The 24,743-nt window shown below is 50.5% G+C and overlaps 1 protein-coding gene and 1 pseudogene across 1 annotated transcript; one reads left to right on the forward strand and one right to left on the reverse strand.

The window, feature by feature from the left end:
- Window positions 1-24,743, reverse strand: part of LOC131093389 (zinc finger protein 883-like) — a 115,033-nt pseudogene that overhangs the window by 69,446 nt on the left and 20,844 nt on the right.
- Window positions 933-23,400, forward strand: LOC131093456 (zinc finger protein 850-like). Its single transcript, XM_058040620.1, has 4 exons — window positions 933-983; window positions 6,622-7,792; window positions 9,374-9,378; window positions 21,908-23,400. Exons 2-4 carry the CDS (start codon window positions 6,649-6,651, stop codon window positions 22,676-22,678), a joined length of 1,920 nt encoding a protein of 639 aa, XP_057896603.1. The 5' UTR covers window positions 933-983; window positions 6,622-6,648; the 3' UTR covers window positions 22,679-23,400.

Genomic DNA, 24,743 nt, shown 5'->3' on the forward strand with positions numbered 1-24,743 from the left:
CCCCGCAGATCCATGGGGATGCAGAGATCCCCCTACAGCCCCCGGAGCAGCCACGCTGGAGCACGGTGATGCCTGAGAGGAGGCTGTGACCCCGCGGCCAGAGGGCCCCGCTGGAGCAGCCTGTCCTGGCAGGACTGACCCCGGGGCACAGTGACCCACGCTGCAGCACTTGGAGGGGGCTGTGCCCCATGGGATGGACTCAGCTTGGAGAAGTTCCTGGAGAAGTCTCCGGTGGGAGAGAGCCCAGGGTGCAGCAGGGGAACGACTCCTGTCCCTGAGCAGACGGAGAAGCCCCGGGGAATGAACAGAGCCCGGCCCCATTATCTGTTCTGCGGCACTGCCGGGTTGAACAGGTGCAGCTGGGAGGAGGGAGGCGTGGGCGAAAACGTGGAATTAAGGATCTTCACTTACTTCTCATTATCCTGCTTTGAGTTTTAGGAGTTTTCTGTCAGAAATCTCTCCCATCTCCCACTCATCCACAGGGGTTTGGGGCGGTTTTCCCTTTTTGGGGGAAATCAAAGCGATACAATGATGCTCCTGATTAGGGGCAGGAGAAGTGATGCACCGGGGCTTCCTGCTGAGCCGGAGCCACCGGAGCCGCAGTGCCGGGAAAGCCGTGGCGGGAGCTGCGGAGAAGTTTGTTTGTGTTTTCAGCTCAATCCCCCTCGGGCCCGGGCCCGTTCCACGGCTGTTCCTCAGCTCCGGCTCTGCCCTCACGCAGCCCGGGGGGCCCTGAGAGCGCGGGGCGGGGCTGTGCCGTGGGCAGAGCCCGCCCCTGGCTGGGATTGGGCGATGGTGCCGTCAGTCGCGGTTGTGGCGCGCTGATTGGTGGGAGCGGGGCGGAGCCGGGCCCCGGTGGCGGGCTGAGGGCGGCCGTGGCTGGGCCGCGGCGCCATTGTCGGAGCGTGTGCGGTGCCGTGAGCGGCGGCAGCGGCCGGAGCGCGGTGAGGCGGCGGCGGAGCTCGGAGGCGGCCGCAGCGCAGGTGGGAGCCGCGCTGGGTTGTGCGGGGGCTCGGGGCTGGCTGCGGGCCTCGGGGGCGGCAGGGGCTCGGGCGGGTTCGTTGTGCCGTGTCCGGCGCGTTTCGCCGCTGGCGTGAGGGCGCTGCGGGAGCGGCTGCCCGCGGTCTCCTTGCGGCCGCTGCCTCGGCAGGAGCCGCTGCCGGAGCAGCGCTGGCTCGGCCCGGTTGCTGTGTCTGGGACAGAGGGGGCTGCCCCGTGCCCGGGGTTGTGCGGAGAATTCCCGTGGCCGGAGGTTTCTGTGCCCAGAGGAGACAGAAGAGTCCTGTAAAAGTGACTTTATTGCTGAGCAGAGGGAGAGGCCGTGGGGCATTTGCCGTGCGCTCTCTGCCATTGTTGTAGTTCGCAGCCTCCTTTTTATCCTCATTTTCCTGGCCTCATCTCCCTCTCCCTTTGCCAACTGGGTGAGGTCCTTGGAAGGTTCCGATCTCCCGGTCCGGCAACTGCATGTCCTCGTTAATGTGCACCCCCACTTTTGTATAACAGCCGATATTCACGGCTCTGTAAAGTCTTTGTTCTTCTGGAAGTTCAGGAATTTAGCGGGACTTTGTGTGAGCAGCAGTCCTTGTTAATTAGTTACATTTATTGAAGCTGATGGTTTCGCCCGTTGCTTCCTTATCTACAAATCCCTGGCCCCTCGCTCAGCTGCTGAATGAGCTGCACTCTCAAGGTGTGGAGCATGGTAAAAAGGTGAGAGTTGCTGTTGCACATCAGAGGAGAAACAGCATTCGTTTAACCCTTGGTGTCAAGCAGCCACAAAACCGTGTCCCCTTCCCATCCTTTCCACGTTTGGCCTGGATCATGAGGTGCTTTCTTGCTTCCTTTGTTATCTGTTTCACCACTTTTCCTTTGTCATCTGTTTGCCAACAGCAGCTTGAGTCGTTTACTTTTCCACAAACTCCCCCTTTTTTCTGCTAAAACGTAATATGATCCCATCTTATGGTTAAGTGTTGTGTTCCTCATTTCAGTGGATTGGCCAGCAGGAAGGTCAGGAGCTGGAGCTGTCTGGTTGGTTATTGCGAGGGCAGCTTGTAATCTAATGATGCTATTGAAATGAGAAATGCGTTCTGTGGCTCCTGATATGAATTGTTTCGGGTTCCCCGAGGCTGGTCCATAGTGTTGTAGGATTTGTTCTGCTGGCCATTCATCTTTTCTCCATTTTTGGCCACTCTCTCTAGCCAGGGCTGCATCAATTGACTGCTTTTGTCTAATTAAATCATCAAATCCTTGGATTCCCAACTGATTTCCCTGAATTTTTGGTAGCAAAAAATCCCCAGTGCTGTAATATACCCTATATAACACAGACAGTGACAGCACATGTTGGAGTGGGCAGAGGGATGATTCCTCCCATTTGTTTATAGTGAAGTTTTCCCAACATTCTGCATTTGCTGTTTCCCTTTGCAGCTTCACCCGTTTCTGTTGCAGGGTCAGATATCCTCCCCCTGGGCTCTGCATTGAGCTGTGCAAATTCCATCAGTGCCAGCAAGCAGAGCTTGGGGTGAGGGGCAGAGGGAATCAGCCCAATTCCTGCCCCGGGCAAGAGACTCAGGTGCATTGTCCACACTTTGCCCAGCAGTGTTCATTTGCATTTCTAAAGCTCCTCTGCAGGCTGCCTGGAATGGAGCTTCTCTTCCAGGGCAGCCATCTGGTGAGTAACATTTGGCCCCCCCCCCCAGAATCTGCTTTTTTTTAAGAAGTATTAACTTTTTACGAGTTCAAAATATTACGGTTAAAGCTCTTCAATTTTGCAAAAGCTACATAAAGGAGAACATGGAAAAACCCAGACCAAAAATTGATTCTCACACTTCTGTCCCAAACCTACCTGACAACATTAAGTGGGAATATAATGAAAAAATTTTCTCGTGTTGTAATTTTGTCACTGAAACTGCAGGGAAAACAAATCTCTCCAAGAATCTCTTTAGTGTTAGAGAGTCAAGGCATTACTTGATTCTGGCCTGGATGTGCAGCAGAAATAATTTCTTTCCAAATAGCCCGGCTGTGCGGAGAAAGTCATTCCATGCCATGTTAGTTTTACTCGATTTTTCCTAAACTTTATGTAGAACCAATCTGAATCCACTGCTTTAATGTTCCTTGCTTCCAAGTTGTGTAAGTTGTTAGTATTTGGTTTCCTGTTGGACCTGGATTTCTTCCCCTCTGATGTGTGAATTCGGTGTCCACACTCCTGGATTTCCTTCTCAGCCTTTTCCAGCCCAGGTGTCTCCAGCTCTGCCGGGGTCAGTGTCTGGGGTAGCTGTTGGGGTCAGTGTCTGGGGTAGCTGTTGGTTGCTGTTTGCTGCTGGGCAATGTTGATGTTTTGTTGCTGGTCGTTATCTCTGTGGGTGTCTTTTGGGCTGTTCCCAGTCTGTTGGGATGTTAAACTCATCTCCATTGAGTGGTGTAACACCCTTGAATAAAACCTTTAAAATTCCTTTCCCAAAAGCAAACCTTTGTGTAGAGAAACCTTTCTGAGCAGAGAAATAAGATTTAAGAAATAAACTTGGTACACTTTGCAGCAGTGCAATGGCAGGCAGCCCAGATTGTGGGTGTCAGTGAGCCCCAGAGTGGAATTGTGCCGTGGTGTTCCCCAGCAGCTGTGGCAGTGCAGGCCCAGCCAGTGCTGAAGCTGCAGCAGTGGCAGCAAGGCTTGGCCCCAGTGGCTGGAGACGGCAGAGGAGGGTGGCCAGGATTGCAGAGGATTCCAGGCGAGGATCTGTGGGCAGGCGCAGGGGCTTGGCCCGCTGTGGAGCCCTGGCTGCTGCTGCGTTGCCTTCAGGGCAGGCTCAGGGGCGGCCTCCCATCCTCCTGCTGCGGGCGGGAAGTGCAAATCTCCGGGGCTTCAGAGCCCTTGAGGCCAGGCTGAGGGGTCCCTCCGTGTTGAGCTGTGCTGGCGGCTGTTTGTGGCCTCAGGGACACTTGGCATGGGCCCCTTGGCCACCAGTGGTGCTGCTTTGCACTCCTCAGGCAGGAGCCGATGCCCTGGCTGGGTGTTGGCAGCAGCAAAGTGCCAGGGCAGGCTGTGTGCCAGCCCAGCTTCCTGTGGGAGAATGTGCCTTGATATCTGCTCCAGTGGTTGCTGAAGCAGTGAGAATTGCTTTTGCCCCCCTGTTAGGTGCCATGGTGTCAGCAGAAGATATTGAAGCCTTCCTGCTCAGGGCATTTCAGTGCCAGGCTCTCACAGGCACCCACAGCTTCGTGGGTTGAGCTGAGCATGGGACAGTGACCTGCGCTGTGTCTGATTCCCCTTCCTTCCCTCCCCTGGAACAGGGTGTTGCTTTTAGACACCACTTGTCCTGGTTGCTTCAGAGTGCTTTGGAGAGGCTCCATATCTAATTTTCCCTCTTTCCCTGGGGCTGCCAGAACTTCAGGGTTCACTTCAGCATAGGCCTTGCCAGACATTTGACACAGAGGTACAAAAGAACTGGCCTCTGTATCCCTTTTTATGATATTAATTTGTGTTACGAGTTTAGTGATCAAATCTCCTCCCAGTAAATCATGATAAAAATTAAGAGCAAATAAAAATTCACGCATTTCAAACCCATCTCCCGGATCTACTAATAGTGGTGGAATAAAACCATACGTGTTTCCCACTTATGCCCTCACTAATGAAACATATTTTTAGCATTTTCCCCCCCTTAGGACTAAGGTTTAGAGTGGATTTAGGGACCCCTGTGTCCGTCAGGAAATGCCTCCTCTCAATGCAGACCCACCCTGAATGTCCTCAAGGGCTGCAGTGTGGAGGGTCCCTGGTGTGATGGGAGCTGTGACAGCCCTGCCAGTGCATGTCCATCAAGGGGTGGACTTGCTGGTCCTGAGGGTGCTGCTGTCTGTGCTTGCAGTGTCCTTGTGCCCTGCAGCTGGAGCCCTGGTTCCTTGCCAGGGGCTGTTTGGATGGGCTCTCCCCTGCCGAGGAGGGCAATGCCTCTGCCAGGTGCTTGTAGCCAAGCTGTGCCCTGGGTGCTGGGGCCCCCTTGGGCCCTGGTGTTGATCCCTCAGGGGCTGTAGGAACTGTGTCCTGGCCTTTGCCTTCAGCTTGGCCTTTTGCTGCTCCCTTCTTGCACTCACCTGCTGTGCCTTTGTGCCCAAGTGCTGCAGGGCCTTCTTGTGCCCCTCCTGCAGCCCCCTCAGTGCCTGTGGGTGCTCATCCTCTGACAGCTGCTGAGCTTTCTGCAAAATCGTTTGTATCTCCAGTAACCCTAACAAAATCCTTAAAAGATAATCTCCTTGCTAAAATGTACAATCCACATTTCCCATGTGTTCCTTGCTCCTCCTCCCTGTGCTCAGGGTGCCCTCCCCAGCCCGTATCCCAGAGCCGCTCTCTGTCCTGCCGCAGTGTCCAAAGGCGCCCCCGGCGGGCAGGGCCGGCAGCTCCACGGGGCCGGGCAGCGGCCGGGGCGTCCCGCAGCCTCCTGGGGGCCGGGGGCCGCTGCCGGCCCTGCCCGGGCTGGTGGGGTCAGGCAGCGCCCGGCGCTGAGCCCCGGCTGCCCCACAGCCCCGGCCTGGCCCCGCAGCTCCCCACAGGCCCCCAGGCCGTGCTCCCGGTGCCGCAGCTCTTCGCCCGGTGCTGCCGCTGCCCCCCACTGAGAAACCCCCTGAAACCCTGACCTCCTTGTTTTCCTCTTCTGCAAACCGGGGATACAAAAGATCTGAATCAGCTGACAAGTTTTGAGGCTAAGGCCCTGCTGATAAACATCCCAATCCTCAGTATTTTTCTCTTCCTCCGCTTTTCCATCATCCTTTTCCTTCCCACATAGATTCCTGCTGCAGCTTTTTGCCTTAACCATATTGCTGCATGCTCCCCTTCACCCAATCCCTTTGCAGCACACCAACACCATCCATGCCCTGTTGTCCAAATGCGAGGGGAATTTGGGGAGGTGGGAGTGGGGCAGCGCCAAGGCTGGGCCCCCCCGCGCTGTCCCAGTGGGAGCGGCTGCAGTGGGGACCGAGTGCGGGCGGGAGCGGCCGAGAGCCCAGCGCTGCCCCAGCCCGACCTGCCCCAGCTCCATCCCTGCCCCTGCCGCGGGATGCTGTGGGTTTGGGGGGAAGAGGGAGCCGGCAGTGGGTGCTGGGCCTGGGGCAGGAGGAGAAGGGAAAGAGAAGCAGGGTTGAGGAACAAAAGGGTCAAACGATGCACGTGAGAGGAAAGGTGAGATTGTGCAGGAGAAGGAGGAATAGCAGGAGGAAGAGGAGGACACAGGAGGGGGAAGAGGAAGCAGCACAAGGTTCCACCTCTGCTTGTATCTGCAGCCTCCAACCCCAGCCCCAGGAGCATTGGCCCCCCTCCACGTGCAGCAGGTGACAGAGGATTGGGATACACAATTTTCCTGGGGGTGAATGTTGGTGTTTCTGAGCTTTATTGGGCTAATTGTTGGTGCTTTGTTTTTTTGTGGGGGCTGAATCTTTATATTTTGGAGGCGGCTTTTGCTGAATCTTGATGTTTGGGAAGTTTTTGATCTGTGTCTTGATGTTTGGAGGACTTTGTGCTGAATCCTTGTGTTTTGGAGGTTCTTAGAGACACAAGATGCCCAATGACTTAATGAGATGAACTTGGGCAAGGAGGAGCTCCCAGTCCAATGCACTCTCATCTTGTTTTTTTCCCCATACCAGGATTTTTCATTCCTAGGGCGTGGCTGGATGGAGGAGGAGAAAAAGCCCTGGAGATTCTGCACGAGGAGGGGCAGCAAACCCAGCCCAGGGAGCTGCGGGGAGGAAAGAGCCCCCCTGAGCCGGGAAGGCGGCCGGAGATGCAGCCAGAGCTCAGAGCTGGTGGAGAAGCCCCATGGCAGGGAGAAGCCCCACAAGTGCTTGGAATGTGGGAAGGGTTTTAGTCGGAGCTTAGACCTGATCCAGCACCAGGTAATCCACACTGGGGAACAGCCCTACGAGTGTGAGGAGTGTGGGAAGCGTTTCAGCTGGAGCTCCAGCCTGAGGCAGCACCACGTGATTCACTCTGGGGAGAGGCGCTTTGAGTGTGAGGAGTGTGGGAAGAGCTTCAGCCACAACTCTGTCCTGATCCAACACCAGAGGATCCACACTGGGGAAAAGCCCTTTGAGTGTGGGGAATGTGGGAAGAGCTTCAGCCAGAGCGGCAACCTGATGCGACACCAGATGATCCACAGCGGGGACCGGCCTTATGAGTGTGGGGAATGTGGGATGAGCTTCAGCCAGAAGGGCCACCTTATGCAACACCAGAGGATCCACACAGGAGGAAAGCCCTATGAATGTGTGCAATGTGGGAAGAGCTTTAGATACAGCTTTGGCCTGAGGAAACATGAGAGGATCCACACTGGGGAAAAGCCCTATGAGTGTGGGGAGTGTGGGAAGAGCTTCAGCATGAAGTGCCTGCTGACAAAACACCAGAAGATCCACTCTGGGGAAAAGCCCTACAAGTGTGGGGAATGTGGGAGGAGCTTCAGAGAAAGCTGGGCCCTGATTCGGCACCAGGTGATCCACACGGGGGAACGGCCCTACACCTGCTTGGAATGTGGGAAGAGCTATGGGTGGCACACTGAGCTGAGAAAACACCACCAGCGTGTTCACTCTGGGGAGAAGCCCTACAAGTGTTCTGAGTGTGGGAAGAGGTTTCAGACCAGCTCCAGTCTCCTCGTACATCAGCGGAGTCATAAAGAGGAGAGGCCCTTCTGCTGCCCTGACTGCGGGAAGGGTTTCCAGCAAAACTCCAAACTCACCATCCACCAGCGTATCCACACCGGGGAGAGGCCCTACAAGTGTGGGGAGTGTGGGAAGAGCTTCTCACAGAGCTCAATCTTGACCAAACGCCAACGGAGGCACCTCTGAGGGAAGCCCTGTGAATACCCCGAGTTCAGGAAGAGCTTCATGCACTCCTCCAACTCCTTCCCCCATGGGAGAATCTGTGTTGGATGATCCCCAGTGACCCTCATTGGGCAGAGACCTGATGATCCATGGTCCTGCTGATCTGTGTTGGGAAGACACCTGGGTGGGTGGCTCCACATCTTCCTGGCTCCCCGTGGGCATGTGGATGTCTACAGGGGCAGGAACATCCATTGGGATGCAGACCAACAATGGGAATTCCTTGAGGAGAGTGGATTTGTTGACTTTCAAACCCGTAAAATCTTTTGCATTCAATCCTATCTTCTGGTGGCATCAAGGAATACTGAATGGTCTTGGAGATCTTTTCCAATTTCAGGGGTGCCACGATTTTGATTTCCTATTGCCCAAAGGTGTCTTTGGCAGCCAAATGATGAAAAAGTGGGGAAAAAACCAAGATTTTTGAGACAGTGGGGTGGGAACCTCACCAAAAAATATTCTTCCCTCCCACCAAGCCACATAGGTTCTCTGCCAGCATGGACACAGAATTCCTTTTCTTTTGGCCTTGATTTTATTTTAGTTTCTCTTCATGCCTTTAAAATATCTGATATTGGAGTAAAAACAAAGACATTAAATTAAGATATGCATGTGGTTATGGTAGTACACAGTCATGGAGAGCAGCATGGGGACATACGGTCATGGATGGGAATGGGGACATGGGGGGATGCAGTAATCCCTTGGTCTCTGTGCTTTATATGAGTCCAAATCTGGCTAGCTCTGGACTCTAGCCCACACGGAATTGCAGAGACGGAGATAAAAGACGAGAAGCGCTCTTCTCCACGTGGGAACGAGGATCCTGTTTATTGGCTTGGGACAGAACACTTCTGGTGACCACGACTGTTGAGAGTTTTTTGCAGATTGAGGAGTTTTTGTTAGACAATGGCCATATTCAGCCGATGCACAATCCAGCCTGCTTGTAATAATGGACAATGGACGTGTTCACAAACAATGAATAATGGACATATTCAGAAATGAGGTCGGTATATCCTTGAAAGCGATACAAGAAGAAGAATCTTCAGGACTCAGCAAGCTCGTCAGCAAGTTTGGGAAAGTCAGAAAAAAGTGAGCCATGGGTGGGCGAGACAAGCACAGCAAGACGCGTAAAAAATTTGGTGATCCCATCAGCATTCTAATTTAGATGTGTGAACAGCTAGGATTAACCAATCATGTATTAGCTAGAGATGCGTGGACAGTAGAGATTTATTATAAATATAGTCTTTTTAAGGATAATAATTTTGGCTCACTGGATCATATTGGTCATGGTGTGTTGTCCCTGAACCTCCACACCCCGCATTTCTGGTGGAGAACGCGGGCAGGCCCAATGTCGCAGCACTAAAGGGATTCGAGGTCGGCAATTTGGCTGATGTGCAGGGATCAGAGCCAACCCTCGAGGAGCGGAGCAGCCGGTGTAAAGTATCCTCACTGCCCCGGGGAGAAGGAAAGGTTACTGGAGCTCCAATCGTAGATGACTTGAATCTCACCCTGATCAAGGTGAGCGGCCGGGGAGGAGATGGGGTCTGAACATGAAAGGGAAGGTGTTCAGAAACTCCTCCAACATATCCTCTCTAAGAGAGAACAAAAGTATGATGCCTCCAATTTGGAGGGACTATTGCAATGGGCTTGGGACCATAATCTCATAGCAGGAGCACAGGTTGCTTTTCAGATTTCGACATGAGAAGCTGTGGGACTGTATTGCATCTGGCAGGAGTGAGGCAAAAGAGGTGTCTAAATATTCTACTTTGTAGAAAATTATCATAGAGGTGTTGCAAGCTCAAAGGCAGAGAGGAAAGCTGCTGCAGCCCTTGCCTCTGCGTCAGAACAGCCTCAGGCATTTCCGGCAAATTCAGTTCAGCAGCTGTTTTCTACCACCTTAGATATTCCCTCACGCAGCCCACAACCCCTCAGCTCAGAATCGAGCATTGCACCGACTGCTCCTCCAGCTCAGAGCGAGAAAGAGGAAGCTGCTGCCTCTTCAGGGGGGTTGGGCTGTCAGACAAAGGTCAGTTGTACTCAGAGTGAAAAAACCTCTTCAGGGGGATAAGCCTGCAGAACAAAGAACAGTTGTACTCGGAGTGAAGAAACTGTTGGTAACAGTAACTTAGAAACTAAACATGCTGTATGTGAAAAGGGTAAGGAAGGAGATGTTATTATGAATAATACTTCTATTGAAGAGGATTTAAAATCTTTAGTGGACAATTTGCAAAAATTAGTAATTCAACAAAAGGATTCAGTTGTCCCCAAAAGAGACTATTCTTTTGAGAAAATGGACTTGCCAATGATAGTAGGTTCAGACAGACAACAAGGAAAGTGGTTACCACCCTCCCAGTTTGTCTCTGAGCCAGCATTCGAGACGGTTAAAAGAAATTCTCCTTCTCATGCTGTAAAAAATGTGGAATTAGAATAGGAATGTGACCCTGAAATAGAAGCAGCTCAGAAACAAAATGGAAGGGAGTTATTACAGAAGCTATTGTAGAAGGGACTTTTCTCTCAAATGATGTATAGGCTTTTCCTGTAGTGACTAATGCTGCAGGTAGAGTTTGGGAACGTTTCTATTGGAAGATTTTAGAAAGGTTAAGAGCTGTAATTTCACAATTTGGTTTAAAATCCCAACTTGCACAGTCACTTCTGCAGTATATTTTTACATCTAACACATTAATTCCGGCTGATGTGTATACCCTGATAAGACTTATAATGCCACCCCGTCAGCAGGTGATGTTCCATAAAAGCCGTGAGGAAAAGTGTGCTCAGGAAGCAGCAAGACCTAGAGTGCAGGGTGATCCTCTGCGTGGTTTAACAGCACAACAGTTCCTTGGCAAAGGGCCCTGGGCTGCTGCCACTGCCCAGGCTGGGAGCATTGATCAGGTCTTACAGATGAGCCAACAACCAGCACATAATGCTGTCCTTGCACTTCCAGATGGGTTATGCATTAAGTCTTTGACACAGATTCGCCAAGGAGGGAATGAGGGCTTTGATATATTTGTAAACAGATTGCATGAAGCTATCTATGATCATCCTGATTTAGATACAGACACAAAAGTAAAATTGTTTAATATGTTTGCTTTTGACACTGCTAATGATAAAACTCAGCAGATTTTGGGAACATTAAGGAAGGGACCTGATGTTACAGAAAAGCTGGAACTTATGGCTAGAACTACAGAGACACAAAAAGCAGCCCATGTAGCTGCTGCAGTAGAGGATGTGGTAAAACCATTGCTTTCTAAACTGCAAAAGAGAGCCGAAGGAAAGAACATTAAGTGCTTTGGATGTGATAAAATCGGACATGTTGGGAGTCAGTGTTGCTCTACAACTGTGAAAAAATTTTGTTCTATCTGCAAAAAAGATAACCACAATACTAAAGAATGTTGGTTCCGGGGAAATGGGTCTCGGAGTGCCTTCTCTCCAGGCATCACAAAACAAGTACGGAGAGCTGCCTGGATAGCTCAGCCTCCCATGGAGGAGGAGGAGGGCTTTGCTCACTCACATCATCAACTCTGGAAGCACCGGGGTGGACGTGGAAATCGCAGTAGACGTGACCATCACGGACTCTGCTGTGCACCTGATAGATACCAATGTAAAAGGACTCTTGGGCGATGGGCTGAGTACTTGTCTGTTAGGGAGATCATCTGCCAGTAAAAAGGGATTGGATGTAATTCCTGGGGTTATTGATGCAGACTATCAAAGGGTTGTTAAAATTATGATTAGAACATTTTTCCCTCCTGTATCTATTCCAAAAGGTTCATGAATTGCTCAGCTTGTTCCTTTTAAGTCTTGTGTCCCCTGTACAGACTACAAGAAATGGGGAACAGGAAGCTTTGGTTCCACAGGTAAACCAGAAGTATATTGGGCCATGGACATCACAAGAGGTAAACCAAACAGGTAACCTTGACACATCCTAATGGTGATTCTATTACTGAGAAACTCATAATTGACACTGGAGCAGATGTAACCATCATTTCAAACACAATATGGCCAAAAAACTGGGCATTGGTTGATCCTGCTTTAGGCATTGCAGGTATTGGAGGGACTCAGGAAACTCAGATGAGCAGGGAAGTAATTACTTTTACTTTCCCAGATGGAGTGAATGTGTCTACAAGGCCTTATGTCATGCAAACTCCTGGCACTTTACTAGGTTTCCTTGGTAGGGACCTGTTAAGCCAGTTAAAAGCTACCATTGTTAGACAGCCTTTTTAGGATCACATTGCCACAAAGGTTGCTACATGGCATGCACATCCTCTGATCGAGGATGATCCAGTTCAGTTAGTGATCATCAATCAGAGCAAAGAGAGTGACAATTATGCCAAGCATCCTTTTGCCTTGATTTGTCAATGGGTTAAAACTCAAGCTAATCCTTAAGTTATTTTGGAATGGGTATTTTTACCTGTAAAACAATCTAGAACTATTACCACTCAACTGGAACTCTTTGCTCATTTGATTATGAAGGGCAGAGGGAGAATATTGGAAATCTGGGGACACGAACCATATGCAATTGTAGTACCATTGGCTAACTGGTATCTTGAATGGGGGATTAGGCATTCTGTTTCTTTACAGATAGCTTTGGCTGGATATGGTGGTAAAGTTCACGATATTTATCCACGGCACCGGGTGTTACCATCTTTATTGGAGCATCAGTGTCTGGAGGAAGACCCTGGAGATCTGACTGTTGGTGTCTGGGCAGATACAGATAAAAGGTCAAAAAGGGCTGTCTGCACTTGGCAGCAAGACAAAGTGTGGAAAAAGCATGTAATTTTTGGAGAGGTAAAAGATATGTTGCAGACAATAGAATTGAAAGCTGTGATTTGGGCTTTTGAAAATTGAAACAATGAGGCCATTAACATTGGTTCTGGTTCGCTTTATGTAGTTGGCTGTGTCCAATGCCTAGAAAGAGCAGTACTTAATAAGGTGAGTAATGAGCATTTGTATTCCCTTTTAAGCTGATTGCTTAAAAACCTAAATCAACGATGGCAGGAATACTTTATTATTTATGTTTGTAGTCATCAAGCTCTCCCTGGTCTGTCTGAAGGTAATGCTCGAGCTGATCAGTTGGTAGCCACTGTCTGGCCAATGCCAAACTCTGATAAATTAGGCAAGCTAAAACTTCCCATGCATTTCTTCATCAATCTGCAAAAACGTTAATTAAATAATTTAGTATTCCCCTTACTGAGGCTTTGGGTATTGTGTGATCCTGTCCTGATTGTCAACGACATGGCATTGGTTTATTCACTGGTGTTAACCCTAGGGTTACTCAACCCTTGCAATTGTAGCAAATGGATGTAACTCCTGTAGCAGAATTTAGTCAGAAAATGTTTGTACATGATTGCATTGATATCTATTTTTGTGTTATGTGGGTTACTCCCTTAACAGGTGAGACAGCATGTCATGTAGAGAAACATTTGTACAATTGCTTTGCCATATTAGGTATCCCCTTAGCAATTAGGACTGGCAACGGTCCTGCTTACTGTTCCTTAAGACTCAAATATTTCTGTAATTTATGGGGTATTTGACATGACACTGGTATTCCTCACAATCCTACTGGTCATGCAATTATTGAGCGTGCCCATCAGACGCTCAAGGGCATGCTGCAAAAACAAAAGGGGGGAACTACAGGGTTATCCCGAGGAAAAAAAGCTAATGCCATTTTTGTGCTTAATTACCTTAGAACAACAGGAGCTAGGGAAGATCCACCTATTCTTGTGCATCATGCCCTCACACATAATCCAAGGGAAAAATTGCCTGATGGCATTCAGGCTATATTCAAAAGTCCAGAAACAGGGGTGTGGGAAGGACCAGCTACAGTAAAATTAATAGAAAGAAGTTATATATGCTTACTTACAGATAAAGGCATTTGTTGGATTCCAGCCAAGTGGATGAAGCCCTGTCTGAAACCATCGTCACCAACCCATGTTGTGCCCTATTGGAATATGAATCCCAATATTACCAGGTAGATTGTGCCTGGGCCAGTCTGACCCTTGCTGTTGGGCCAAAGGCAGCAGCTTGTGGTGTATCACCCCAGAGATACCTTTAGCTTGCTGGAGATTGCAGCTGGGCACTGAACAAGTCCAGGCTTGTTAGGAGCTTTGTTTACCTCAGAAGGAATGGCTTCAGGCTGTGGTGAGGAGAAAGGAGATGGATTCTGCCGGAGGATTATATCCAGAGCTTTATTCCATGGTCACAGAGGTCTGAATCGTAGTAACAGCTCCAACAGAATCCCGACCACATGGCTTGATTCGGCTTTTAAGCTCTGGGACAGGTGAGCCACTAACCAGGTGGGAGGGGCAGGGTCTCTGGGGAGGATGACACCCAGACAGGCCAATGACCTCTGGGCATAGGGGCATCTTTTGAACCTGACCAACCACTCGATGGCTCTGCTGGAATGTTAAAACTGATTGACAGAACTCACTCAGCAAGGGGGCGAGAGGGAAGGGGAAGAGAAGTATTGGCACACCTGGGGAAGGGACCCGGAAGTTTAAAACAGGACATTACAACACACTGCAACAGTGCCCAGAGGTGGATAATCGGCAAAAGCACCGATTCCAGACAGCCCTGAATCTGATTTTTCAACACCTGACAGCTGAACAACGGTGGGAATATCTACCAAGTTTGCTGGAGTATGCTGAGGTAGTACTAGCAACTCAACATAGGCTTAATACACATGGGTTAGATATACACAGACTTCTTTTACCTTCACTTTCATCACAAGTTGTAAATCAGATAGAAAATGCTTGTTATCTGCATGGTTGTGCATGTAAGCCATGGCTTAAGGTTCATTGTATAAAGTGTAGCTTGAAAACTTGGCGACAAGTTCGTCAAGAACATAATTTAGCAGTGGTTTGAGGGGAAAAAGCAAAAATTTAGGCCTATTAACCTAATATGCAATAAGTGGTCTTACACACTTAACACTATTACCCCAAGAATGGCATTCACTAAATTTTTAGGGCGTAACTCAGGAGGATATCAGAGTTTTCTCCAGGATGTATCTTTGATAGAAGTATATGAGCGAAGATCGTTACTATGGGTGCAGTTTAACCTTGCTTTAATTGCTATAGTAAACCAAATTGTACTAGAAAGCAAGATATTAGCTACTGAATGTGGAGTAGGAATAGCAATACCACAAATACATCACTTTAGAGATTCTGAGTGGGAACGGGCTAAAGCAATTTGGGCAAAGCGCAGGCGTGATGGACAACAACTGCAACAATGGCAGCAGTCTGGCAAATATTGACAATGTTGCTCAGTGCAGTGATTAGGGAAAAGCAGGGTGTGTACAATATAGAGCAGCGAGCTAACACGTAGGTTACATGGGCTAACAGAACAGGGCAAGAATCTTTCTGCTTATCACCAGCTACACCTTCGGATCCATTTTGCACCTGTTTAATTGGAATTCCCTTAGACTCAGTGGAAGAATTTGGAAATTGGACCAGAGCTGAAATTTATGGCAACTTAAGTAAGGCCTGGTCAAATTGGTGTACTAATCAAAATGGGATGATCACAGAAATTTGGTGTGAAAAACAAAAAGTCCCTAGAAATCCTTTAGGAGCTCAGGCATTTACAATCACTCAAGGTTTAAATATTACAAGTAAGGAACCACAGGAATTGGATATTTTGGGATCAGTGCCAGGAAGTTATTGTTTATTCTTTGAGTACTAAAAAATAATAAATTTGCCTTCACTGGATCATGTTGGTCATAGTGTCATGTCCCTGAACCTCCGTGCCCAGCACTGGAGCAGCCTGTCCTGGCAGGACTGACCCCGGGGCACAGTGACCCACGCTGCAGCACTTGGAGGGGGCTGTGCCCCATGGGATGGACTCAGCTTGGAGAAGTCTCCGGTGGGAGAGAGCCCAGGGTGCAGCAGGGGAACGACTCCTGTCCCTGAGCAGAGGGAGAAGCCCCGGGGCATGAACTGAGCCCGGCCCCATTCCCTGTCTGCAGCACTGCCGGGGTAGGAGGTGCAGCTGGAAGGAGGGAGGCGTGGGGGAAAGCTGGGTTTAAGGGCCTTCACTTACTTCCCATTATCCTGCTCTGAGTTTTTGGAGTTTTCTGTCAGAAATCTCTCCCCTCCCCCAGACATCCACAGGGGTTTGGGGTGGTTTTTCCTTTTTTGGGGGAAATAAGCGATGCAATGATGCTCCTAATTAGGGGTAGGAGAAATGAGGCTCCAGGGCTTCCGGCTGAGCCGGAGCCACTGGAGCCGCAGTGCCGGGAAAGCCGTGGCGGGAGGTGCGGAGAAGTTTGTTTGTGTTTTCAGCTCAATCCCCTCGGGCCCGTGCCCGTTCCAGGGCTGTTCCTCAGCTCCGGCTCTGCCCTCACGCAGCCCGGGGGGCCCTGAGAGCGCAGGGCGGGGCTGTGCCGTGTGCAGAGCCCGCCCCTGGCTGGGATTGGGCGATGGTGCCGTCAGTCGTGTTTGTGGCGCGCTGATTGGTGGGAGCGGGGCGGAGCACGGCCCTGTGGCGGGCTGAGGGCGGCCGTGGCTGGGCAGCGGCGGCGTTGTTGGAGCGCGTGTGCGGTGCCGGGAGGGGTGGCAGCGGCCGGAGCGCGGTGAGGCGGCGGCGGAGCTCGGAGGCGGCCGCAGCGCAGGTGGGAGCCGCGCTGGGTTGTGCGGGGCCTCGGGGCTGGCTGCGGGCCTCGGGGGCGGCAGGGGGCTCGGGCGGGTTCGTTGTGCCATGTCCGCCCCGTGCTGCCGCTGGCGTGAGGGCGCTGCGGGAGCGGCTGCCCGCGGTCTCCTTGCGGCCGCTGCCTCGGCAGGAGCCGCTGCCGGCGCAGCGCTGGCTCGGCCCGGTTGCTGTGGCTGGGACAGAGGGGGCTGCCCCGTGCCCGGGGCTGTGCGGGGAAATTGCCGTGGCCGGAGGTTTCTGTGCCCAGAGGAGACAGAGGAGTCCTGTAAAAGTGACTTTATTGCTGAGCAGAGGGAGAGGCCGTGGGGCATTTGCCGTGCGCTCTCTGCCATTGTTGTAGTTCGCAGCCTCCTTTTTATCCTCATTTTCCCGGCCTCATCTCCCTCTCCCTTTGCCCACTGGCTGAGGTACTTGGAAGGTTCAGACCTCCCGATCCGCCAACTGCATGTCCTCGTTAATGTGCATCCCCACTTTTGCATAACAGCCGATATTCATGGGTCTGTTAAGTCGTTTTTCTTTTGGAACTTCAGAAATTAAGCTTCACTTTGTCTGAGCAGCAGTGTGTGTTAGGAACAGTTATTGAAGCTGGTGGTTTCGCCCCTTACTTCCTTATCTACAAGTCCCTGAGCCCTCACTCAGCTGCTGAATGAGCTGCACTATCAAGGTGTGGAGCCTGGTAAAAACATGAGAGTTCCTGTAGCACATCAGAGGAGAAACAGCATTCCTTTAACCCATTTTCTGCCAGGCAGCCACAAAACCGTGTCCATTTCCCATCCTTTTCACGTTTGGACCAATACATAAGATGCTTTTTTCTTTCTGTTGGGTTTTTTCCCCCCACTTTTCCTTTGTCATCTCTTTGCCTACAGCAGTTTGAGTCATCTTGCTTTACAAGAGAGGTGTCTGCTCGGGAAGGCAGAAAAAGCGTCTCTTGGAATGGAGAATGCAAACCCCGTCCATCTTAATTTTTAGACTAGTGAAATCAAGGGGCTCTCAGGCAAAGATATGGGAATAGGAATACCAGTTCTTTACTAGTGTGTATAATAAAGCAAACAAACACCAACAGCTGCGGCACTGACAGCAAACAGAGCCCGGACCCAGTCCCGGCCTTTGGGCTGCGGCGCTTTGCCCTTGGGTGCAGTTCCGGGCACGGCCGGCAGGGGCGCTGGTGGCTCCCGTGGGGCGGGGCAGCGCATCCCTCCCATGGGAACCTCTCTGAAGGGAAATAGAGCAATCCCTTCATCTAACTCTTTCACTTTTTTACCTTCTATACCCTTTCTCCTGTGTTTTGGGAAAGAATTTGGAGAAGGCTTCCTTTTAACTGAGCTCCTAGTGTTTCAATAAGGTGCTTCCTGTAAAGAGAGAGAGAGTTTCCCTGAACAGCTGGAGCTGTGGTTACCAAGGGGACGTAACTCAGAGCAGGATGAGATCAGGAGAGGATATCCCGCCGAGGCTCGGTCGGAGTATGGGCATGGTCTGCTGCCGGAATTGGCAGAGGGGGATCTTCCCGTGGAGCCCAAGCCCGGAGCGTGGGCAGCCCCCACATGGCTGATGGCGGCTGATCCGGCAGCTGCCGGCAGAGCAAAGGCAGGTGGGAGAGCCCGGCAGCAGCGGCGGTGCCCAGCGCAGGTGGCACGGGCAGGGCAGCCGGGGATGGGATGGCTGGGACCCCCCCTGGGTGAGGTCGGTGCGGTGACCTCGGAGCAGGCGGCAGGACAGAGCAACCCCCATCTTCCCCAGCATGGCCGGCAGAGCGGCCGCGGGCCAGGCAGTGGGAGCAGGGCACTCAAATTGAGCGACAGCGCCGGGGCAGGTGGAGCTGCCCTGGGCAGTGAGGCCGCACCTGGGATGGAAACCGGGGCAGGCGGAGCTGAGGCGGGCAGCGAGCCGGGACCCGGGACAGGCGCGTGGGCCACGAACGGAGGGGGCAACACCTGCACAGCACTGCAGGACCTGCAGACTCTCCTTCTGAGTTTTTCTCTTGTTCCCCTCCCTTTTATTTCCCCTTTTCTTTTTTGTTTTGTCTCGAGGGTTTCTGATACTAAACGATTTTTATTCTCCTAAAATCTCCTGTCTAACATATGGTATATTCTCTTTCTTCTAGATTAAATGGGGTTTTTTTACAAATAAACCCACAACCTAACAAATCTAAACTTCTGCATGGATAGTTGAAATGGCCAACGAGCTAACTCAGGGCCTCTTAATGTTGTTTTTCTCATCACCTTTTTATTTATCCTTTGGCAAATTAAGGATAAATCCTAAATCCAAAAATCCCAGTGCACCCATAATTCCTTAAAAAATGATCACAGAAAGCTTGAATACCCCAGTGTGTTTTCTGATGCATGTCTTCTAATATTTTCCTAGAAGCACATTTTATTAAGTAATTGTCTTCCATCAAGAAGTTTCCATTTCCCTGATTTATCTTGTTCACTTCCTGTCTTGTTTAATTCTTTTTTCTCGGCTTCCCTAAACTTTGGAATTTCCAGTTTTTCCTCATTTGGAGTTAATATTAACATAACTCTTTCAGCTCCATTTTCTGCTGCATCCTTAGCTTTGTGATCTGCCAAATTATTTCCTCCTCTTTCTGGGGTCGTTCCCTTTTGGAGTTCCCTAATATGTACTATAGCTATCTCTTTTAGTTGATTGTAATGCCTCTAAAATAAGTTCCTCATGTACTAGTCCTTTTCTTCTTGAATTAAGTAATCTTCTTCCTTTCCAAATTTTTTACAGGTATGTACTATTCTAAAGGCATACCTTGAATCAGAATATACCGTTCCTTTATTTTGTGTTAAATATTCTAGTGCTCTTTTTAAAGTATATAATTCACAAGTTTGAGCTTACTAGTTTAAGGTTAATTTCCCTTTTTCCATAGTTTGCATGTTTTTCCGATCGACTACTACATACCCTGTATTTTCTCCTTTTGCAAGGAGATCTATCTCTGTTAGCTAACATAACTCCCAAAGGACTATTTTATTTTCTTTTTTTTCCCTGTATCCAACTTACTGCTTTTCTGTCTCATTTTTCAAGATCTTATCTATTCATCTTCTGCCTCTGTTTTTCACTTTCACTAACAACCTAAATACCACTTTTCTTTCAACTACACACACAAAAATAAAAAACATTTTTCTCACACTACTTTCAGTACAATACACCTCCCTCCAAGGAGATATAGTGAAGCTTAAAATAGAGAATCTACATTACCTTTACTTTCATTTGTCTACATTCACTCAGTTTTATTTCCCATTCTCTTCCACACATTCTTTCCCACCCTCAGGACACAGAGTGGATCCCTGTTGACAGAGAATCGCGGGTCCCTGTGGCCTCCCCTCACCTTGGGGTTGGCCTCAGGGTCTCAGTATCTCCGGGCCTCCTGGGAGGGCCCTGACTCTGCTGCCTCCGGTGTCGTTCACCTGTGAGGCTGATTTGTGTTCCCTGCCAGGGTGGTCAAAAGACATAATGTGGATTTTACAATATTTTATACATTAATAGCATGAATTATCTCTACCATATACTACACTTTCACATCACCTATTACAAGTTTAGGTGTTTCTGGCCAGTCCTGGTGCTCTTGGATATCCCTCAACCCAGCTGTGCTGCCCAATCCCAGATGTTCTTGAGCATATCCTCAATCCGGCAGAATTTGGCTCAGCCGTGGATGCTCTTGGAATGTTAATTCCTCAACCCAGCAGGTTTTCATTCTGGATGCTCTTGGGCTCTCTTATCCCTCAAACCAACAGAAATTTTAAGAGCCCCTTTTGTCCCATTTCCTAGTGGATTGTGCTCGGAAACTCCTCTGCTCCCTTCCTCCGAGGGGTCCAGCCCCTCTCTGAGACCCAGTCCCAGTTACCCCGGGGGATTCTCTCACTCCTCTTATCACTCGCTGTGTCTCTTTACTGGCTGCTTCCCTCGAGGAAAGTTGGAAACGCAGCGTGGGAGACTCCAGCACTCACTTGGTAGGTCTGGGACAACCAGCCCTCGTCTCATTCACAGCCCAAAGCAGAGAATGAGGGGAGAAGGGAGCCCGGGAACCCAAACAGTCCTGGCATCCCGAAATGGGGAGAGGGAAGCAGCGGGAGCTTTTGGCATTTCTGGGACTGCCAGCAGCCTGGGCAGGGCAGGCACCGGGCACAACGGGGACCCCCAATCCCAGCGTGACCCCCAACAGCTGGGACAGGGGGGAACCTCCGAACACCAGAGGGGAAGGACGAGGAACGGGGAACTCCTGGGAGGCTTTTTCAGGCCTGAATCTGGGTGTTTGGGAGGTTTTTGTGGAGCCCAGATGGCCAGTGACTTGTAGAGATGGACTTGGGCAGAGCGACCTTCAAACTCAGTGTGTGTTGATGAAGATGAAACAGGAAAGCCTTATAAATATGATTGTCTGGCAAAAGACTTTGAGAATATAGAAAGTATAAGGAAGACTGAAATGAAAGCAAGCTCTGAGATACGTCAGTTAGTGAACAACTGGAAAACAATGGTGTGGCCCAAATTAAGGTAATCCCCTTTTGATGAAACAATTCCCTCTGCTCGCAGACAGATCCAAGGGTCACAGCAGACCCTACAGCTTGGCAGAGGGAGTCCAAAGAGGAGTTTTTAGGGTTTAAAATGTAACACAGAATGGTGATGTAATGATTTTTACAGGCTGTATGTAAATGCTATAGGATTTGTATGTTGTACTAGATTGGTTAGTGAGAAATAGAGTATTCAACACAGAAGAAGATTCATTGTATTGTAACGGGACCCTTACTCTCTTACGCTCTTCTCCTCTTACTCTCTTACCCTCTCATCCTCTCTACCCCTCTCTTCTTTCGGGCCTGCTCCAAGCTGTTCCTGGCAGCTCCAAGCAGGGCCCTGCACCCAGGTCCTTTGCAATAAACCGCAAGTTCCACGACCTGGCTGCAGAGATCTCTCGTCTCCATCCGTCCCGACCGTCCTACCCCCCGACAGTCCTACAAACGCGCTCATGCCTTGTTTTCCCCAAACCAGGATTTCCCATTGCCAACCCCAGGGAGGCTGCGAGGAAGAGGAAGATGCCCCGGGACACTGAGGCAGGTGAGGAGGAAGTCAGTGCCCCTTTCCCCTCTGTGCTGCTCCATCTTCCAGCCCAGCACAGCCTCGGCTGCAGCTCAGCCCTGGGGGATCTCCTTGCCCTTGCCTGTGGCACGGAGGCAAATCCCATCCTGTCATTGTCCTTCCTCCCCCAGATCAGGAGCTGAGCATGGAGAGCAGGGAGGACAAATGCCCGCGGCAGAACCTGGTGGAAGAGGCCGTTTTGAGCGGCTCCACGGCACAGGAAGCCAACGGGGAGGAAAAGCCCCGGAGATGCCGCACAAGGAGAGGCTGCAAACGCAGCCGGCGGGGATCTGAGGGGGAAAGAGCCAGCCTGGGCTGGGAAGGCGGCCGGAGATGGAGCCAGAGCTCGGAGCTGGTGCTCCATGAGCAGCTCCATGATGGGGAGAAGCCCCACACGTGCGTGGAATGTGGGAAGAGCTTCAGGTGGATCTCCAACCTGATCAGGCACCAGAGTATCCACACTGGGGAACGGCCCTATGAGTGTGGGGAGTGTGGGAAGAGTTTCAGTCAGAGCTCCCACCTGATCCAGCACCAGAGGATCCACACTGGGGAGAAGCCCTACGAGTGTGGGGAGTGTGGGAAGAGCTTCAGAGAGAGCTCCCACCTGATGAAGCACCAGAGGATCCACACTGGAGAAAGGCCGTACAAGTGCTCCGAGTGTAAGATGTGCTTCAGCCAGAGCTCCAGCCTGATCCAGCACCAGAGGACCCACACTGGGGAGAGGCCCTACAAGTGTTCCAAGTGTGGGAAGGGCTTTCAGACCAGCTCCAATCTCCTCCAGCACTATCGGATTCACAGGGAGGAGAGGCCCTTCCAATGCCCCGACTGCGGGAAGGGATTCAGGCAAAACTCCCACCGCATCACCCACCAGCGCATCCACACAGGGGAGAGGCCCTATGAGTGTGATAAATGCAGGAAGAGGTTTCCGACCAGCTCCCATCTCCTCCGGCACTATCGGATTCACAGGGAGGAGAGGCCCTTCCGCTGTCCCGACTGCGGGAAGGGATTCAAGTACAACTCCACCCTCGTCACCCACCGGCGCATCCACACTGGCGAGAGGCCCTACGAGTGTCCCCAGTGTGGGAAGAGCTTCTCCAGCAGCTCTAGCTTGACCCAACACCAACGGAGGCGCCACTAAGGGAAGCCCTGCGAGTGCCCCGAGTGCGGGCAGAGCTTTGTGCGCTGCTCCAGCTCCATCCCCCAGTGGAGGAGGCACTTTGGGCACAGCCCTGGTCACTCACATTCCCTGTGATCCATGTTGGGAACACACCTGGCTGCTTCGCCTTTTTGGTTTGGCCTTAATTTTCCTCTGCTTCGCCTTCATCCTTTAAAAACACCTAAAACTGGATTAAATGAAGGAAATTGATCGAATATATCTGACATTGCATAATTTCTCAGTTGTTTTAGAGGGAATTTAGGTTTTGGGGACAGGTTCTGTGTGGAGTGCTGCTGTTGCTAAGAGGCAGGAATTTGATCCCACCCTTCTTGTGTTGCTAAGAACTCCTCCCCTGACCCAAACCCCAATTCCACCCTTGGGATACCCTATAAAAACTCCACGGCTCTGCCTTTGCCCTGTCTTTGGGGCATAAGAAATGGATTCCCAAAGGATCAGCCCTTTTCCCACAGGATTCCGAAGGATCACCCTCATTCTCCACTGGATTTCTAGAGGATCAAGCTTTTCCCGCTCGATTCCCAAAGGATCAAACTTTTTTCCACTGGATTCCCAGATTGTCCACCTTTTCCCGCTGGATTCCCTGAGGATATATATTTGCCCACTGGATTCCCAGAGGATCAGCCTTTTTCACTGGATTCCTAGAGGATTCTGACTGTGTCACTGGTTTTTTTTGTTTGTAGTACTGCATTTGTATTTTTAGTTTTTCGTAATAAAGAACTGTTATTTCTGCTCCCGCATCTTTGCCTGAGAACCTCTTAATTTCAAAATTAATAATATAATAATAATCATAATCATCATCATTATCATCATCATCATCAAAGAGAGGGGGTTTACATTTTCCATTTCAGTGGAGGCTCCTGAAATGAGGAGACACCCCTAAGGCTGGGCCATGTAAAATAGTTCCTGAAATATGTAGATTAGTTTATGGATATGCATGAGGGTCTATGAATATGCAACAGGCTGATCTAATTAAAACCAGATTAATTAAGGGGTGTCCCCGAAAATAACTGGGGGGGTCTTGGTGGCCATAACAACCTTTGCTCGAAGGTCCTCTCTCCCCTTACATCAGCCTGTTGCCTATTTATCGACTTTTTGCGTATCCATAAACTACTTTACGTATTCCAGGAACGAAATTGGCTTAATCCGGTCTGGGGGACCCATCTCCCTGTCCGAGGTAAATTTGGGGTGTCCCATTCCCGTCCCAGCTCAGTTTTGGGATCCCATACCCCTCCAAACCTTATTTGGGGATCCCATTCCCCTCCAACCTCATTTTGGGGGTCCCATTCCCCTCCCAGTTGAATTTTGGGGTCCCAACTCTCTTTTCCCCGCTCTCTCCTTTCTGATCGTTCCCCCAATCCCCTCCTCTGTGCTTGGTTTTGGGTTCTCCAGGCCCCTCCTGTTCCGTTTTGGGGTCCCGACCCCATTTTGGATTAATTTGGGGTCCCCAGCCCATCCCCAGGGTCACCTTCCCCCCACCCCCACCAAATTCCGCTCCTGGCAACTGATGAGTCATCAGCGAGACACGCTCTGATTGGCTGGAAATTACCCCGCGCGGTCTTTGAGTATTTACCGCAGTGAGAGGCCTTGATCTGTGGCTGGCAAGTGATGAGTCAGAGTCGGGCCGGGCGCTGATTGGCTGAAAATCGCTGAGCGGGACCAGTGCTCTGAGTTTGTGCCCAGCAAGTGGATCATCATCAGTGCTGCGCGTTCTGATTGGTCGGGATCTGTTTTGGGGTGGGGACGTGAGGAACTGGGGTTTTTTGGGGTTTATTTGGGTTTATTTAGGGTTTGTTGGGGTTTTTTATGGACTCCTTGGGATTTTTCTTGGGTTTTACTTGGTTTATTTCTGTTTATTTGGTGTTATTTGTGTTTATTTGGAAGTATTTGGGTTTGTTTGTGTTTATTTGGGCTTATTTGGAATTATTTGGGGTTCTTGGGAGTTATGTTGGTGTATATGGGATTTTTTTCAGCGTACTTGAAATCATTTGGGGGTTTTGGGGTTTAATTTGGTTTTCTTTGTTTGTTTTTT

This window comes from Melospiza georgiana, chromosome 25 (genome assembly GCF_028018845.1).
Source record: "Melospiza georgiana isolate bMelGeo1 chromosome 25, bMelGeo1.pri, whole genome shotgun sequence".
Classification (NCBI taxonomy): Eukaryota; Metazoa; Chordata; class Aves; order Passeriformes; family Passerellidae; genus Melospiza; species Melospiza georgiana.